At 26.8% G+C, this 21,129-nt stretch overlaps 2 protein-coding genes across 2 annotated transcripts; one reads left to right on the top strand and one right to left on the bottom strand.

Annotated features, from left to right (window-relative positions):
* The first annotated feature begins 6,895 nt into the window (after positions 1–6,895).
* On the top strand, positions 6,896–8,027 carry TFL1A (putative TERMINAL FLOWER1a). The gene is made up of 4 exons (XM_004494111.3): positions 6,896–7,171; positions 7,267–7,328; positions 7,447–7,487; positions 7,568–8,027. Exons 1-4 carry the CDS (start codon positions 6,971–6,973, stop codon positions 7,786–7,788), a joined length of 525 nt encoding a protein of 174 aa, XP_004494168.1. The 5' UTR covers positions 6,896–6,970; the 3' UTR covers positions 7,789–8,027.
* Positions 8,028–18,153: 10,126 nt separating this feature from the next.
* LOC101505755 (uncharacterized) lies at positions 18,154–19,316 on the bottom strand. The gene has a single exon (XM_004494110.4). The coding sequence runs from the start codon at positions 19,047–19,049 to the stop codon at positions 18,309–18,311; it is 741 nt and encodes a 246-aa protein (XP_004494167.1). The 5' UTR covers positions 19,050–19,316; the 3' UTR covers positions 18,154–18,308.
* Positions 19,317–21,129: the final 1,813 nt, after the last annotated feature.

Raw genomic sequence — 21,129 nt, 5'->3', positions numbered from 1 at the left:
GCAAAAAAAAAAAAAATAAAAAAAAAAAAAAAAAAAAAAAAAAAAAAAAAAAAGGATTGTGAGAGGCCGCAATAGAAAGAAGAAAATTCAGAGGGCAAGTTCCCGAGTTCGATCGCATAATATGCCACGTATAGGACAAGTGTCGTCTTTACGACCCCTTTGCCTGCACCCATATTTTTACTTCAACACGTATCATCCTTATATTTTCAATAAAGAATATATTTCATTTTTATTATTAGATAAAAAGAAAATAGGAGACATATATTTAAAAAGCGCTAGATTTAAAATTTCATAACTTTTTAACGCATATCTGTTGGACAACTAAGTTTTTATCCGAACAATTTAATTATCATACTCTTTTAAAAAATTATAGAGATTAAGTTGTTTCAGATTATTCTTCTTGAGAATTAAAAGTTGAATTTATTTTTCTTATATATTTAATGATTAAATGAATTTCACTCTAAATTTAAAATCGTTATATTTATAATATTAGAGAAAAAAATTGTAAACTATGAATTATTATTAATTAAAGAAATACTAAATTAAGGTTTCATATATGTGGAGAATAGAACTCTAGTTGTTTAATCTTTGATTTAAAAATTATTCTCAAACTAAACAAAACGTGGGGTAAATGACCGACATGATAAAGAACGAATTAATGAGCCCTACTCAATATCAACAATGAATTAGATGAAAAGGAAAAAAATAAAGATTGATGAGTGATTTTAGATAAAAGAAAATTTTAAATTATTATTTTTTAATTGATAAAATGGAGAGAGGTGTTAAAAGGAAGTTGACGAATACCTTATTTTACTTTGGTCATCGTCAACACTTAACAACGATGAAGTCTTGACCTTAAACCATCTCTTTTATCTCTTTTTTTTTTCATCTCTTTATAAATATTATGTTACTATATAATATATATTATTTTATTTGATCTGTACATTTCTACTAAACACATTAGCGATAAAAAGTGGTCCAATAACTTAATAGTTTTTATTAGATGCGTTTGCTATAGAGTTTTTTAATATAGTTTTATCTTTGTATTTTAAAAAAACATTATAAAAATTTATTTAAAATTAGTATTTTTTTTTCTACAATGAGTAATTTGTTTTAGAAAAATCATCTTAAAATAAATAATTATATCAATTTTTAATGTATTTTATTTTTAATTGTACTCTTTATTTAATATTGCTCGCATTACTTTTAACGTAGTGTTTTCCATTATATATTTATAATATTAAGTTAATGCACTTATACTTAATAAAATTAATTTAATAAAAATAGAATATATTATCTCTTCCATATAAATAGGATCATCTTACATGCATATCCAGTCAAATCACACTCAATAAATATATTAGGAGAGAAATTTGAACAACTAATAAAAAAAATTTAAGTATGTATAATATGATTCTCATTCAAATATGTACCTTACTATTTTTAATAAATTATAATAAAATATTTTATTTTATTTTTATTAATATATATTAATATAAAGTTCATTTTTTACTAATTAAAGTTAGTAAGGATCAGCCGATGATTATTTTTTAAAGGTTCATATTAAATATAATTCTAAAAATGAGACATGATTATATAATTTCATTAAATGTATGTGTAAATTTTTTCCACAAATCAATATATATAAATTTATCTCTTTAAAATCCTTAAGTCATAGATCAATTAGTAAATATCAATATTGTTAGGTTAAATATCTTTTTTCGAATTCAAATTTCGAAACAGTACAATTGTGTGAATTACTTACGATAAAATTTATTTATTTTTAATAAAAAAAATCTTTTTTGATTAAAAAAATTACGGACGTTTTTTTGACAGTTTTATAGGCCGTTATGTATCGTAGATAGGTATTTATTAGTTTGTTTTATTTTTAAACATAACAAAACAGTATAATATAAAAACATCGTTAATTGAATCTTAGATTAATTTTGTCGTCTTAACTATCTAATTCTCTTAAAAAAGACACCACGATTGTTTAAAGGTTGGCCAAATAGTTGATAAAGTCTTAAAAAAAAGTTACTCATTCTCAGATTATTGGGATCAATAATTTTATCTATATATATATATATTGAGAAAAACGAATATAATTAAAAGATGCGGGGTTCAATTTGGGAAAATAAATGTCAACTTATATACCACAAGCAATTGCTTAAGGATTTAATTAATATAAACGAATTTTAGAATCATATTGTCTCCAGATATGGCACATAAAATAACTGCAAATTCAACTATAAATCATTCCAATGTAAAAAAAAAATACAATTATGTTTTAGTCCATATAACTATATATCTTTTTTCTAGTTTTAGTTATTGCGATTCTTTTTTCTTTATTTTTTGACTAGATTGCAAAAAAAAAAATATTGTTTATGATCCTAAACAGTATTGTTATTTTGCTTTAGCCAGTAATATTTGTTTAATGCATGTTAACTTAGTCATGGTATTGCGATAATGTCCCTTAAGTGGGATTTGAGAATCCTAGCACCTCTGTCAAAAACATAGTGCAGTCATTTTTATTTATTTATCAAAGGGTGCTCTACGATATTTTTTAGATTTGAAATTACCTCTTCAAATTAATTTGTTCTCTGTATTTATTTAAATAAATAGTTTATATATATATATATATATATTTTTTTTTTTATCTATAATTTTGTGTGTGTGTCATATTGTTTTTCGTCTTATTGTGGCGTTATTAATTTTTCTGATTCGGTATTGTGCTCTCATAGTGGGATGTAGTTGCCACCATTATTATCATCATCTTCACATTTTAATAAACTAAAAAAAATGATGGTTAATTTCAACATATGGGATACCATATATTGTCAATTTGATTTTGAAGTTGAAAAAATATATTTTGTTACGGGATATATAGGATATAGATTTTGGCTGAATTTAATCATTATTTTGTAAACAAAATGATATTATGTACAACTTAAATACTAAAAAATTATAGAGACATTTTGTATATTGATATGGTTATAAAGACATTTAATTTTTTATTCAATTACGCTCCTAATCTCTTTGGAACAAATAAGAAAAAACTTTGATATGCATAATACTTTTTGTAAAAAAAATTATTAATGATTGTTTTGCCAATATAATTTATTGCCCTAATTATTAGCATCTATTGCATTTTTAAATATATTAAAAAAATTAATAGCAAATTTTATGGGTATAGGTGTGTCTAAGAGAAATATCTCTTTCCTTACAGATATTTGAATCAAGGTTTACTTTATAGAAATTAATTTAGACTCAATTTTTGTCAAAAAAAAAATTAATTTTTTAATAACGTAAACAAAAATAATATTATTTTATTGTAAAGTCTACCTTTGAACCAGATCCATATTAGAAAAATCTCATTGATGTTCCTAAAACATTAATTTTATATAAATGTATTAAACTTTGACTTCCCATCTTTCAAAAGAAATTAATAGTATTTATAAAGAGTATGTTCAAAAAACAGTAATAACTACTTCTAATAAATTAAAAGATAACTTATATTTAAAGATAATTATTTATAAATTTATAATTAATAACAAAGTGGGTATATTATATTTTTCTACCCTTTTAACAGATACCTCATAAAAAACTTTATATAGTTTAATTGATATATTAAAACATGGATACATGATAGAAGATTAATTGTAGAGACTAAAAATATATTTTATATAAATATAATTTAAATATAATTCAATAAAATTGGTTTTATTTTGTATTGGCTGATTCAACATGATTCAAAAATTGATTTTTGTTTTAGAGTTAAAACCATAAAGAGAAAAAGTACACAATTGGTTGGGTTCTTCGAAATCAATTAAAATTATCCGTGCAACTATATTTTGCAGCATGGATTTATTTTCAGAGGAAGGAAATTTTGAATTGAAGGGTTAAAACAAGTCACTTCGTATTTTTGTCTATTTCGCCTCTCCTTGATAAAATTATCTACAAGGGTAGCTTGTGACTATTTTTTCAAAAATTTGATTTAGAAGTTAATATATTGAAATTTCCAAAATCAAAATTTTCAATATGTAAAAGAAAATATTACATACCAAAAGATGAAATTTTTTATAAGTAAAAATTGAAAAACATAGCGAAAATTTCAAAATTGGAAATTTCTGACAAAAAAAAAATAGAGAAAAATTTATATAAAAAAAATAGAGATGTAAAAAAAAAAGGATTAATATACTTTTTTAACTTTTTATTGTCTAGAAGGGTATTTATGGAAATTTATACAAAAACTGAGAGTAAAAGTCAAGTTATGGAATATAAAATTCAATTCTATTAAGCTTGAATATGTTCATTTGAAAAGTCTCTTAACCTATTAATGACTTATTTAATCTATTTAACTTTAAAAAAAATAAATACTTTAATATATCTTTAGTTAAATTATTGAGTTAATATCTCAATAAAATCATATTCTATTTAATATTTAATATAATATTTTAAAATATTAATTTTATATATCGTCTATTTAAACTCAATAACATGAACCTTTTAACTAAAATAACTTTTAGAAAACCTTTGACTTTGTTTAATTAATTCAAAAAATTAAATTTGATCTAATTTGAGTTTAAGGTAAACTAAGTCACAGACTATGTTGATGAATGTAGCTTATTTGCACCTTTTGTTGCAAGGATTATGCACAAAACACATGTACATGCACACACGCAACCCCTTTCTTAACAAAAGAATACAAAAGGAACATATTAACATTTTATGTGGAGGAATGATGAGGAGCAGAATGGTTTCTACATTCTAGTAAAAAGGAGTGCTCCACCATAATTCTTTTGTTACCAATATTGGAACTTGTGTTTGAATCTCATACAAATAGTTTTATTCTGAAATGACAATCGGGCACTCATACACTTCATAATATTAATAGGCATGTTATAGCCTTTAATTATGCGCCATGTTCCTCAAGAATCTTATAAAATAAATTAAAATAAATACTCAATTACGGAAAGAAAGAAGAATAACACCCTCTAAACAGAAAATTGCATTTTGGGTGCATGCAATTAAGGAAGGTTCTCTACGCAAGCCATTCAATTAAAATTAAAAAATAAAATTATCCATGTCCATAATATGCTACTATTTTGCCTTATATGCTAAAGAACATGGTAAATTAATGTGGACGTTGAAGAAACAAAAGCTAGCATTTCCTAGAATTTTAATTTGCCTTTTTTATATGCTTTTAGTTTTTAATAAAAATAAATAAAAAATGGTAGAGACTGACAACTAGCAAAAGATGGACCCCACATAGAGTTTAAGACACATGATGCTTTTTGTGAGCTGGGAAGAAAACTCCCTTTTATTGGTCGACACAAATTCATTCATCCAATCAAGAACCGATTCCAAGTGACCCGTCATGGAGCATTTTCTTTTTCCATCAATTCGGTGTTTATTTGCACAGTTACAATTTCATTTTTAAAATATACTCATAACTATTTAATTTTCTAAATTTTATATAAAATATAAATTAAATTTAGTAAATAATTTTTTTAATGTTAAATATTTAACTATTAACATTAAATACTTTAATTAAATGAATAATATATTAAGAATAATAACATTAAATAATTCAAAAATAATTAACTGTTACTTATAATAATAATCAAGATTTCGTATTATTTTATGTGATTATAACAGTGAAAAGAGGAAATATAACTAACATAATGAATAAGAACATTAAATCTACACTATACATAATAACATTAATATGGTGTGACAATATTTAAATTACTTAATTGTTTGATTGAAATTCGAACTTTAACGGATACACGTGAAAAGATATATATTAGAAGAAGTTATCATCATAATCGAAACATTCAATTCTGCCATCTCGCACAAAGGGATATATATCTAGTTTATAAAAAAATAAAATAAAATAACTATGTATTATTTAAACGAGTAAATTAACCGTTATTTTAGGATATGAAATTTTAGACTCTAGTCAATTAATTTGTCAGCTCCTATTTATGAAATATCAAATTATTTAAAATTAAATAAAATGTTTCTTTTGTCAATTATTTTATAGAATTTTTTTTCTACGAGAAGGGACAGATACATTCGTTCCTGGACTTTTTTTTTTTGTTTAATATACTTTAAAACATTTTACTCTTATATAAAAAAATAGTTGTTGCCTCCACCATATTTTTTTAAAATTTGTTCATTATATTTATATCTTTACGCATTCCATGTGTTCTTTCTTAATTTTAGAGGATCAAACATTTTTTATATGAAAATATTATAGATTATTAATATTTTTAATTTCTAAAACCAATTAAGTTTGAGCCTTTATTCTATATTTTTGTTCTATAGAAAGTATTATACTTTTTTTTTTTTTTTACCTCCAATAAACAATATTTTTAGATCCGCCATTGTATATAAGTTAAAAGTCCAAGAAGTATTTTGACCGACATTAAACAATTTAAAAAAATAATTTGATATTTTATAAATTTAATTTGATATACTAAAAAATATATTGTAATATGTGTGACTTAATAATAAGTTAATAATAAGTATGAATGATTGATAGTGTAAATTTTAATTTACAATGAATGAAAAGTTGCAAGAATAATTCCCCATTTTGTACATGTAGGGAGAGAGATAAAGAGAGGAAAAGGGATTGGATTAGTCATGTAACATGACTAACATGATTTCAGCATAAACTTTAGTGAGTGACTAAACTAGGTAGTTCAAATGAACCAAACCAATATCTCAAAGTGGTGGGAGCACCTCAACCTTATTTTATTTTATTTTTACACTCCATAGAGTTCCTCTTTTTCTCTATATCTAATTAAATTATGTGTTAATTGCAACATGTATATTTTAAACTTGAAAGATACTTTTTTTAAGACATTATAAATATGGAGTTCTCAATAACTTGTTTTCTCATCAACAAGAATTATTTGAGTTGTACTCACTCTTGAGTTTCATTATTTTCTCTTTTTCTTCAAAAATGGCAAGAATGTCTCAAGAACCACTACTTGTTGGGAGAGTTATAGGAGAAGTTCTTGATTCATTTACCACAAGTATGAAAATGACTGTGAGTTACAACAAGAAGCAAGTCTTCAATGGCCATGAGTTCTTCCCTTCCACTATCAATATCAAACCTAAAGTTGAGATTGATGGTGGTGACATGAGATCCTTCTTTACATTGGTATATATATATATATGTTTGAAAATTCCACATATATACTCTTTTTCTTGACAAAAACCTATATCATAGAATATGTGTCCCATTTTTTGTTGCAGGTGATGACAGACCCTGATGTTCCTGGCCCTAGTGATCCTTATCTTAGAGAACACTTGCACTGGTATATTAATTTATAATCATATATCATGCATATATATAGCTATATTAACATGGTTATGAAAAAGTATATATCTCTAGAAAGCATTATTCTTGTTTGATAAAATTTAGGTTATTTGCAGGATTGTGACAGATATTCCAGGAACAACAGATGCCACATTTGGTAGGTATTTGAATGGTTGAAAAAATGTATAAATATATTGATGAGAGATAATAAAATAAAATGAAATGATGAATTTGTAGGTAAAGAGTTGGTGAGCTATGAAATACCAAAACCAAACATAGGGATACACAGGTTTGTGTTTGTTCTGTTCAAACAAAAAAGCAGAGAATCAGTTATGACAACACCATCTTCAAGGGATCATTTCAACACACGCAATTTCGCTTCACAGAATGATCTTGGTCTTCCTGTTGCTGCTGTTTACTTCAATGCTCAGAGAGAAACCGCTGCAAGAAGACGCTAGACATTAATTAAAATAAAGTGATGATTAATTACTAAACTATAGTAACTTACTAGTTTGCTTGCTATATATCAAAGTACTTACGTGTCACAGTAAGGGAATCATTTTTCTACCTTCTTGTCCATCACATAATTGTACCGTTACTTCGTTATGTGTTGTTTCTATATCAATGGTTCAACTACTCTTCACTTATGTATACATTATATCATAAACAAATAAGAGACAATATCGTTTTACTTTAACTACTTGTAGGGTTTGCCTTCATTTTTCATTCATAATTTCTTCCATTTAATTACTTTCCTTTTCTTTAGTATTATTTGATTTGATATTACATTATATCATCTTATTTAAATGTATGCAGATAATTATTACTACTAATAATTATTTAAATGTCAATATTGTTTGAAATTTTATATAAATAATCATCAGCATAATATAAAATAATTCAACAATTCAATTGATTTAATTTCACTTCTACATAGTATTAATAAATGTGTAAATATAACAATATTTGTTACATCATAACAACTGATCCTATTTTGCATTTCACACATCTTTATATCTTTTCTACACTTTCTTGTATTTAGGTTGAGTACTTCTTCTAATTTCTATAATCAAAATATTCTTTTGTTTTCTCTCAAAAATAAATATATATCTTAATTATTGTAAAATAAGATGTCTAAATTACCTTATACAATGGTGATACCGAACTTTTTTTACCCCAGAGTAAGATAATACACAACCCCACATTTTTTAGGCATAAAATTTTGTGAGCTCTTATGTTTTTATAATAGGCAAATGGATATTAAATAGAGTCAAATAGGTACTACAATTCTTTTATAAAAAAGCTAAAAAAGTCGATACAAGTTAATTCACATTATAACAAATCACGTCTATCATCAGATCCCTCTCTATTTTTTTCTTTCATCATTGAACTAAATAATTATAATTTAATTTCACTAAAAATAATCACGTCCAAATTAATGTCGTATATTAAATATTGACTCATCTTTCGAATTAAGGTTTGCTACATTTCTAATAATGTAGTTTTTTACTTATTTTTTTTTTTTGTCATATTTTGAAATCAATAGTAATATACATGTACTTAAATTTTCATACACATATTCAAAACTTTATTTTACTTTTATCTCTTTCATAGACGTTTTAAGGATTTTAGAGATCCTGATCTTAAAAATTGGACCTATGATAAAAAGAAAAATATAATTTTAATAATTAAAAAAATTGGTAAAATAGATCTTATTCTCTATATACATATATCAATCTACATGATGTATAGATACTTTAGACATATTAATCTACATGATACATGCCATTTGATTAGATTAATTATTGTAACAAGAAAATATGTACCTAGTATGTCACATTTGTATATTATATTGAAATATACATTTCGACAACAATAACATAACAACCACAATTATCATATAGACCTATATAATTTATTTTTCTCAACATTGTTACAATTAATAATGATTTATTTTCAATTTTTTTTAACGTAAATATTTTTTTATTTTATAAAATTCTACTACTTTCAAACAATCAATTAAATTCATAAATAAAAATATCTCCAAAATGCATTATATACTCATTCACACAACTTTTTTTTTTAGTATAAACATTCGTAAATCAAATAATAAATATTCGTCTGTAAATGTAAAAATACATTTAATACTTTCAACATAGTGCAATTTTGTTTCTATCACCAAATATATTTGTTTTGAAATAAACAAATCAAACCTATCCAATAGAAACATTGTAAAACAAAATAGAAACAAAAATATCCTTTTGAAAGAAACCTGCATATCAACTATTAAAAGTTGAATTTGTGTCAGATATGTAATATACACTCTCCAATAGGCAATAGAAACGAGTATTGTTTATGTCCTATTAAAGTGCAATGATGTCAGATACAATTTAAGTGTGCAAGTAAATGTACATGGAGATTCACATAAAAGTTAAGTAATTAGTTGAAGTAAAACACAACTCTACCATACCAAATTATACATCTATTTAGGAACTGATCTCATTTTTTTAACTATATATTCTTCCAGAAACCCGATACAATATATTTTATTTTATTAATTAAAATTTATATTTTAGATTAATATTAATTCATCTACTTGTAAAATATAAAAAGGGATTATATATATATATATATATATATATATATATGAAGATTTGTTATATTTTTACTAATCAAATATACAGCACCATACTCAATTGTCATTAGTGACATATTAATTATATTTATTATTATTATTATTTAATAATTATAAAGATCTTAAATATAACATTTATTTAAAAATGCAATTCTTACCTTAGTGTTTTAAAATTAAAGATATTTATATTGAATAAATATTTTTTGTTATAATATATTTTTGTTTTAACCATAAACAATACTTATTTAAAAATAAAATATTACTTTTTTATGTAAATAGTTAATAAATATCTTTAAAATGAATATCTTGGTAGTTGTATTAAAACTACTAAATTTTTATGTTAGAAAAATCTTTAAAAATATATATTTCAATTAAGTTGAATAAGTATTAAAATATAACATTTTTTTCAATATTATTTAATGATCGGTATAAATTGTTAATGAATACTAAATAATAATAATAATTTATTCAAATTTTTAAATATAAAAATAGTTAAGATATTTCAGATATATATATATATATATATAAGTATATTTTCAACCATAAATAAGAAATTGAAAACAACAATCTTGTTAAGACACGAAACAAAACAAAAATGTATTCCTAATAGTGCTGGTTCTTCACAATTTCATTGCATGTTTCCCATCATTACTAATAGTTAATGAGATGTATTTTCCTCATTTAATTTTATTAGATAATTATTAGATTTTATATTAATTTTAATTATTATTTTTGGAGTGCATATGTTGTTATTTAATTTGACTCTATATGTCGTTAATTTTGGTAAAAAATAAAATAAATAAAGAAATAAACTAAATAATGCCTCTATATAAATTAATTGAAATAATACTAATAAATTAATAATAATAGTAGTGTCATGTCTTGTTTTGTTTGGTTGTTAAAAGAATAACAATAAAAATAATAAAAAGGAGAATGAATCTTGTTAAATGGGTGTGGCCCATAAGTCAGTTACCCGTTAACAAGGGAGTATAAGGGTTTTGTACCGTGCACCCTCCCATTTTACCTTCCACTCCCCAATTTTTTTTAAGGCCATTTTGCCCTTATTTAATTTGTATAAAATTATAGAAAAATTTCCAGTCTAGTTTTCCACCCCCAATTTTCGAAAATTTTGTGAAATTGGAAGCTTTCGAAATGTAATTATGTAGAAAAATTACTAATTTCGAAACTTTGGAAAAATACCAAACTTTCCAAATGAAATTTTCTAAACTTTGGATGAATATGAAATTTTCGAAGTGTATTTTTCCAGAAAGCTTCGAAAGTTTGGATGAATTTGAAACTTCCGAAGCACATATACTTCGAAAATTTCAAACCTTCGAGGTAATTCCATTTGGAAAGTTTCAGAAGTTTCAAAACTTTCAATTGTTTTTTAAAAATTACTAAAACTTCCGAAATTAGATATCAAATTTATTACTATAAATGTGTTAATATTTATTACTATTAATTTATTACTATAAATTTATTATAATAAATTTATTACTGTTTACCAAATTTTCCATGAATACCAAATTTTCGAAACTAAACATATTTCGAAAGTTTTGCATTTCAAAACTTTCATATTCTTCAAAAGTTTCTGTATGACTGGGGGTGAGAGGTAAAACTGGGGGGTGCATAGTACAATTCTCGGAGTATGAATTACAATTAGGTTAATAAAATAACAAAAAAAAAAAGACTATTTTGATAGAAAAGGCAACCACGAAAAAAGGAAAGTTGACTTTTGTACCCACAATTAATCTTATACCCCTTCAAATTGTTAAAAACCCAAAATTATTAAAATTTTCATTTACTAAATGGTAAAAAAAAATTACTTGAAAATTTCACCTCATCAACTAACTTTCCGGTACTTCAAATTTTTCCATTAAAATCCGGTACACAACTATTCACTACCAAAAATTTCGTATTTCAAATTTTTTATGTTAACGAAAATTTCGCCAACAAACAAATTTCCAGTAAAGTATTTATAATATCCGGTAGTTATGTTTATCTTACCGAAATTTCAATTTTTTGAAATATGCGGTAGTTATTTTACTATTAAAATACTATTAAAAAATTAAAATATATTAAAAAAATACATCAAAATGGTTGACTAAGTGTGCCAAAATAAATAACATGTCCCTAATATTTTGCACATAAAATAACAACATATTTTCTTAACAACTCTCTTCTATCTTTACTCCTAATATTTTATAAAATAACGATTTATTTTTTTAACAACTCCATCCTATTTTTATTCCTCCTATTTTTATTCCGATCTAATAATTAAATAATAATAAAATATTGTTAATATAAATAAAAAATAGTAATAAAAATATTTTAAAATATAAATTTTTAATAATATAATTTACTTTATTATTATTATTAATATAATTTATTCTATAATTTATTAATAATATTTTGTTTTTTTAAAATATTCTAATTATTTTTGTTTTATTAAATAAATAATTTTATAATTGTAAAAAATGAGAAGAAAAAATATTTATAAATTTAATACATGGTCGCATCTTCAAGAAATTTCAAATGAATTAAATTTCCATTGAACATCTCTCATTGAGGGGTACAAAAGACAATTTTCCGAAAAGAGAGGAGTAACCTGTTCCCTATTTTGTTAAATCAGTCTCAGACAAACATCGGTTGCGAATTACTTAACTGTTGTTATTCCCAAAAAAACCATGTATTTAGTTATCTAGAGAAAGTTGCATTTATGTTTATTAAACATGGAATAAGAGTATAAAAGTAAAATAAATAATAAATGCATTTTAAATATGCAATTTTTTTTTATTATATTTGAGATCAAAATAAGTTATAAATAGTTATATATATATAAAATCAGAGGTAGTATTAGAAGATACATGTTTATAATGTATTCTCTATAGTGTTCGTTTTAAATGTCATGCACGGGGATAAACCTCTTATTGGTGTTGTCTATCTCAATATTGATGGTCGTACATTCTTCGAGGTAACTCATCTTGTAGTGGCCTCATTATATCATAATGGATATTTCATGGAAATATATTTTAAAAGTTTCATTCTTGTATAATTAAAGAGTGTTACTTTGGATCTGCAAATGCCTAAAGACATGATGTTAACTCACGACATCAAGAGTGGCGGTTTTGGCAACCATAGCGTCTCCACATACTTTTCTTTGTGTTTATACTACCGCTTAAATGGCTTTGTTGCTTTACTTAAGATCTCGTGTACTTGCTACACACAACTCTAATGGCCATAGCCCAAGTTGCACACGTTATTAGAAGTAAGACGTCACACACAACATCGTTACATTACATTTTTCTGATTCCTTATAAGTTTAATTGGGGAGAAGAGAGTTTTCGAGTTTAAAAATTAAAATTAATATATACATAGATATTATTAAGTGAACAATAATATGTAACATTCGTTGCCATGTCATAATTTTCATTGGTATTAACTAGTGGTTGACTAAACGAGGTTTAACAAAAGACTTTAATTAAAAACATTATATTGGTTTATAGGTTTAATAACAATTTTTTTAGTTTAGAAGCTTATTTAAAATTCTCAAATATTTCAGGACTACATAATCATTAAACTTTGTTTTTACTATAATATTAATATTATTGTTTATGTTATTAAACTTTACAGAAAACACATTTATATTTATGATAGTAATATAATAAAAATATATTATTTAAATTTTAATGATTATACATTTACTCAATCAATTTTTATTTGATTTTACAATTCAAAACACCTCACAATCAATATTAATAAAATTGTCATATTTAATTGATTCAATTTTTAAAAGATAAATGCTAAAGAGTGATAAAAGAACCTTATTATAATATTAAGGGAAAAATGTATCAATCAATCCCTTTAAATGATAGTAATATTTCTAGTTTTGAAAAAACAATTATCTTATTTGTATTTACTAAAAAAAATGTCTCAAACATTTTTCGAATATAAAAGATATTCATGTCATTTTATTATATGACACAATTTAAATTTTTATTTTTATTTATAAAGATACAACCATACATATAGTATGCAGAACCGACCCCACACATTTGGAGTCATAAAACGAATTTTCATATGAGAAATAAATTTTAATATGACATCATTAAATTAATATAATTAATGTCATGTAATATTTATTTTTCAATTGATTTATTATTGTTGAGACAATATTAAATTTAGAAAAAATTTATACATGTTTTGATTTTAAAAATATTAAAATATGAGGTTTTTCTATTAAACACCTGTTGGTGCAAATGACAGAGCTTGATTCCTTGATCATAAGCAATATTTGAGATTTGTAGATGAAAAACAAATTTGCAAGGGTAAGGGCTTACGGCAAAGGATATTATAACAGATTCCCACAACAAATCCATTTATCCCAATTTCAAAGATAACCCAACAACTGAAAAATCTAAATTGACTAAGTGATGTAAAATGGAGATGTGTGTTTCGTTTAAAAACTATAATGCTATTTTTTATACTTTAAAGACCTTGACCTTATTTTAAAATCCTTCTTTATTTTTAGCTGTTGGTTCTAACCAGTCAATTAGGAAATCTTAAGAATTGATTCCGCACAAATGCAATCCAAAAACAGCAGCAGAACCCACAACAGAAGAAACATGCAAAATAGAAATCAAATTATGCAGTAATTGCATTAAACCAGAAACTAATCCAGAGGCAGAAAATATGTGCTGCAATGGCAGATTATGCAGAAACACACAACCAGAAAATTACGAAGCAGCAGTGGCGCAGTTGACAGAAAAACTTAACACAAGAAAACACAATAGTGAAACGCAGAACAGAACAGTAGCAGCAGGAAATAACAGTATCACAGAAATCAAATTGCAGCAGCAAGAATAAACACTAAAATTGAATGCAAGATTGAGAGAGGGAAATAAACACAGATGTTTATGCGGTACAGTCAATGTGACCAACTTCCTCGGGAGAGAGTAGCTTCACTATCAATTAAAAATCCAAATCCTGTTATTTTGTTTTTTGTTGATGAAACCAAATCCTGTTACTAATAGAGAACCTTTTGATTCTTTCCCATTTAATGTTCAAGATGAACAACAAAGAACCCATGTTTTTCACATTCTTTTTTTTCTCAAACCCTCAATCTCCATGCTCAAAGATTTTCTCTCAATTCTTGTTTTTCTCTCAAAAGTGGAGTTTCCCATTTTTTCTTTTTATGTCACGAAGAAAACAGGATTCCTTTCTATTCTCTCTCAATACTATCCCCTTGTTTCCAGTTTATGATAAAACTTGTTTTGTCCAAGTCACTGAAAGGAAAAAAATCCTATTCCCCTTTCTATCTCATAACCCCAAGAGACTAAAGAAAGAACAACATAAAAACAATTGGAACGGACCCAAATAAAGATATATGGTTGTACTTTTCACATTAGCATCATATCGACAACATTATTGGATTTGGTACATTTGGATCTCCTCCTACTTTTGAATAACAAGATATGTATGGTTTTATCAAAGAAGATATTTTTTTGTTAAATATAATTACCAATGCCTACAAGAAGTCATGATAGGTTCTTGTACAATAGAAGTTATGATTTTCTCTCTCCATCAGGACAATATATCTTACTATTCAAGAATAGGAGAAGATCCAATCCAATAATATTTTCCATACTTGGTAACATTTTTATCTTAATAAAGAAAAGCACTGGCAAGGTAACACTCGCACCTTCTCAACACCAATATTATAGTGAGATTTAGGATGGTTTGAGTGTATGACCCCCTACCAAATACTCAAATGACAAACCACATGCCACCAGGCAGTAGCCTAATCTTAGTGGTTTACTAGTTTTTACTTTAACACAAATTACAACCCTGCTGGTTAATGTCTAGTTGTCTACTTAATATATCATATAATATGGTTATAACTATTATTTAAATTAATAATATAATAAATCATTGACTTCATTTCCTGCTAACTTTTTGCTGTTACAACTATGCTGTTAAGACAGTTAACAAACAAGGAAAGCAGAAACGTTGATACTATTTATATTTAACAACATTTTTTTGTTTGTAAATGCATCATGTGTCAGCATTTCATCCCAACTCAATGAATTCTACAATGCCATTTCTAACAACAATAACATCATTCTTCCATAATAATAAACCTCAATCATAAAGCATGTAAGAAAATGCTAGACGTAATTTCTAGAGTATATAGGCAGTAGTAGGTCTTCTATCACTAGCTCTTAATTAGACACGTTACTAATTATTAAATAAAAAATACTTCAAAAACTATATAGCTGGAAAATGTTATGATATAGAATAAGGAGAATGTTATGATATAGAATATAGAATAAGGAAAATGTTATGAGAAATTCCCTCCTATCCTTTATTATTTTCACAGTAAAATTGTTCATACATATTCAATACAAATTATGGGTTCCCAACAGAAAAGGATTTCTTTGTTATCAAATTTGTTACAATCTATGTTGTCAGTCTCGGATAGCGGATAGCGGGATCGCAGATAGCGGGATGACCGCTATTGCAAAGACCAAAAAACAGTATATCAGCTAAACATAAAATACAACCAGTAGACAAAAATACTAAAAAAATAGAAAAAATAAAATACACAAAAATAAAGGGGTAATCATACTTCATATAACCAAAATCTAACATCAAAATCAAGATTGAATAGTAATCAAAATTAAGTTCTAAAAGTAATCAAGTTCGACTGGATAAGACTCAAACTAAAAAACAATCTATCTTCCTCATCTTCACTTGTAATTTCAACCACATCAACATTATCTTGTTCATCGCTTCATTCAAAGTCTTCATCTTCAAGACAGTGGAAAACAAAACAGAGGAACAAAACAGAAGAAAAGAAACAAAGGAAGAAAAAGAAGAAGAAGAAGAAGAAGAAGAAACGAGAGGACAAAAAACAAAAAAGAAACAGAGGAACAAAACAGAAGAAAACAAAACAGAGCAGTGGAAAACGAAACTGTAACTTACAATCCGGTCGATCTTAGTTTATCGAGTATATCATAGTTAGCATTGGGGTACTAAGTAAGGAGAAAAGACATCACCTAAACCACAATTGGCATCCACAAAAGATTAAGAAAGCAGATGAACTACCGTACAAGAAGTTTGGGCATGAATCTTGAGTTGTAGCAGGTCTGGATGAATGTCACTGGGCACAAGGGTGTACGTAGTGGAAAAGGGATATGTGCGTGTGTGTATAACATGGATGAAACGAAATTCTCTTCTGACATAGTAGCCTTCAAAATGCCAAGCAAAGTTCTCCACATATATCAAAAGAAACAGGCTGCATGCTTATCAGCCCCAAAATTTCAATATTTAGCATTGGGGTACTAAGTAAAGAGAAAAGACATCACCTAAACCACAATCGGCATCATCAAAAGATTAAGAAAGCAGATGAACTACTGTTCGAGAAGTTTGGGCATGAATCTTGAGTTGTAGAAGGTCTGGATGAGTTCGTGTATTTTGTACAAATTGATCCATTAAAATGAATACCTGATCACTTTTGTGAAAAAATTACATACCAGAGTGGCAACTGAAGTATGCAAAATAGTGTTCAAATGTATCTTCTGAGTGAAATTCCCCTTACTCAAGCCTCGTTGCTGAAAGTTAGGGTCACAAAGAATTCATTCTTATTTAGATATAGATAAACTTAATAACCAAAACTGTTCAACTATGTATGATTTAGTTAAGCACACAATCCAATTTGACATATAGTTTTCTGGCACCACACATCCAAACACCCTAAGTAGATTGGACTTGGGGTAAGGGTCTCTTTGGTTAGGGATAGATGGAGGGGAGGGGAAGAAAATCTCTCTTAAACCTCATTTTGCTCACCCTCAATTTTGGGGGGATTTGGAGGGGAGGGAAGGTGACTAAATACACAAATAGATCATTTAAAATCCCTCTCCTGCCCGTGAATTAAACATGATTTTAATTAAAATTCATCCCCTCCCCTCTTTTGAACTAAGCAAATCTCTAGTTCTCTACTCCCCCCCTTCATTGAACCAAACAGACAATAGCCTGCAAGAGCATCTACTCAGAACCCAGAACCCAAAGCAACATAATTTTCACAAACAGAACAATAAATTAAGTAACTGTATATGCTTCCAGACACAAACAAGTCACATGTAACCTACGGATGACATTACATTTTAAACTAAAACATTCAATCAAGTGCAATAACTTCATTTTCTATATCATCATCATATATAACTGAAACACAAAATAACAAGGTTCAAAATGCAACAAGGGAATATGAAAAATAAAGTGTTCACTAAATCCAAAAACATAACCACTTTGATCCAAAGAATCTCATCAGTAAACACGTCCCTAGAATATAACAAGCAACGAAAACAGAGCGTAAATCAAGAAACATGCGTACGCTATCAACCCGCGATGTTCATCGCCACCATCTGTAAGAGAAACCACAAGACCCGTCGAAGCTCTAGTGGCCCACAACACGAAAACGGCAGCGATCGCGAGTCCAAAGAAACCTCCCTGCGGAAGAAAAAGCGACAGTGCCGAGAAAATCACCACCGGCAACATAGAATAACCAACAACACTGGTGCAGGTATGAAGATCCAAATTTCCGGTTCGACCAGCCAGCATGTTGAAAACAACGTATAAGAAGATCGAAGAAACAACGATCCAACCTAATATCACACCGAATTGAATTTTTCCGGCGAGTAATTGAAAGAGGCAAAAAGACATGTAGAGAAGAATTGGACCAGATAGATCAGCGTCTTTGTGCACAGTGTGGTTCACACGAAACGGATTAAGAACCGATCTGATTTTGCTCCAGATTTGGTCAGGATGAATACCGAGCTCGTCGAGGAGAGGCTCCTCGTCGTCAAAGTTAGCAGAACCACCGCCGATGCCGGGACCGGAGTAAATTGGACCGGAGGAAGTGGATACGGCGGCGGAACCTATGTCGAATGACATGAAAGGGATGCCAGAGTTAGGCTGGAACGGAGGTGTGGGTAAACGACGTTGTTGAAGATTTGGACCGGTCATAGTGGGGTTTCCAGCGGATGGAAAAGATACCGGTGGGACTTTGAACTGTTTCTCCATGATTTTTTTAGATCTGGTTGAAGGAATTGAATTTATTGTGAAATTAGGGTTTTGAGAAGTTTCAATCTAGAAATTTTGGGGTTTCTTTTCTGCTTCTACGTTGTTCGTAGAGTGTGTAGATGTGAGGTGAGGACAGACACGGGCTATTGGGAGTTTTAATTTTTGTGGGTTCGGTGACGTTATGTTTTACTTTTCATCTTGCTTCCATTATCAATGCACAAAAAGAGATTCATTCATTCCAAAATTAACGCTTAATCGTATTTCCTTCAAAATTTCTACTACTACTTCCTCTAATCCTATATATAACGATCTCATATGCATAATATTATTTTTTTATTTCTCTGTTAAAAAAAAATTACGCTAACTAAATTATTTTTTATATTTTTATTTAAAATAATTGTATTTTTTATATTATTAGTCACTATTTAATGTCTCTAAGTTTTTTATAATATATATCTAAAAATAATCAAATAATTAAAACAATTGATAAGTACCTTAGTTTTGTAAATCGACAGTTGAGCATTTACGCTTGAATTTGGTAAATAAACAAAATAATATTTAAAAATTAAAAGACGTTGGACAACATAGTTTCTTAGTTAATTTAATTCGTTAATTAAATTGACGTGAATATTAATTGTTTATGAGATGAGTTTAATTATTAGTCAACTTATTATCACGTAAAAGATAGATTAATTTGTTTGATCTAAGGAATACGTGTGATTAACAAATTGGTCAGATTTTAAAAACGAAATTGGACTTAGTAATACTCCTACTTGTGAAATTTCAATAACGAGTTCAACACTATGTTTATGTTTAGAACAAAGCAAGTAATATGAATGAAGTTTTATCTCAAAAATTTGTGAAAGCAATCTTAACAAAATATAAACCATATCAAGTTGAAAAATTTACAAATTAAATCTTGCAAAATACGAACGGTATCAATATGAGTAATTTACAAATTCAATATGAACAAAGTCAATTTAGAAGAACTATTCATATTAGATCCATAAATAAAAAATTGGCTAAAAAACTTCTTGTTCATAATTATTTTTGTATAAGATCATTGTCGACCAAGCTATTAATGAATATACAATTCAGAATTAAACAATGATTAAATTGAAGCACTAACTTTATCTATAAATAGATACTCAAGGCTGAAGAAGAGGATTATCGAAACATCATAAAAGAGTAGAAGAACTCAAACTCAAAATTCCAAATTCGTCTTAGAGTTCAAAGAGAGAAACACTTGTTCAAATGAGAAATATTTTCTAAAGTGTTTTACCTAGAGTGTGAATGTCATTGTTACAATCAACTTGTTATAAGCAACTACTCCAGTTTCAAACTTTTTGTATTAATATCCGATAGTGATGTTAGCGTGCCTTCAACAATCTCGAGTTTGAAGTAACAATGTCGATTTACAAGAAAGGGGGGTTTGAATTGTAAATATGCCTTTTAAAAATTCCTGTTAAAACTTAAGAAAATAACTCAAGAATGATCTTGGTTATGAAACAGAAAACGGAGAACGTTCTTGGTTTATGTTATAAAACAGAGAACGTTCTTTAATTAGCAAAAAATCAGTTTATCTCAAATGATTAATGCAGTATAATAAAGAAGGAGAAAGGAAAGAGAATATCACACAAAGATTTATCCTGGTTCACCCAACATGGGTTACGTCCAGTCCTCACACTGTGAGATTTTCCACTAAGTGTTTAAAATGAAGAACCTTCTTAATCTTACAACACCTAGAATAAATCAACCTTGATCTATTTCTTTCTTAATTACTTTCCACCCAGAAAGCAATCACAACACCTATCTAACCTTGATAGGAAGCAATCTTAAACAAACTATAAAGAAACTCTTATAGTTTGAGTTTTTACAAATGATTGAATTTGACAGAATCTGATATTGCTCAACTCTTGTTTGAGAATAGATTCTTTACAGAGTATCTAGTGACAATTTCGCAACTGATATATGAATGAGCAGCAGTGGCTGTTTCGCGAATTGCAGAAAGTAATGTTTCCTCTGTTTTGCAGAATTTCAAGCTTAAGTGTGATTGTATAATGTTGATTACTTGGCACAT

The sequence above is a fragment of the Cicer arietinum genome, chromosome 3 (assembly GCF_000331145.2).
Source record: "Cicer arietinum cultivar CDC Frontier isolate Library 1 chromosome 3, Cicar.CDCFrontier_v2.0, whole genome shotgun sequence".
NCBI classification, from domain to species: domain Eukaryota; kingdom Viridiplantae; phylum Streptophyta; class Magnoliopsida; order Fabales; family Fabaceae; genus Cicer; species Cicer arietinum.
Note: the sequence above shows the minus strand (reverse complement) of the source record. Positions and strands in the feature narration are given on the sequence as shown.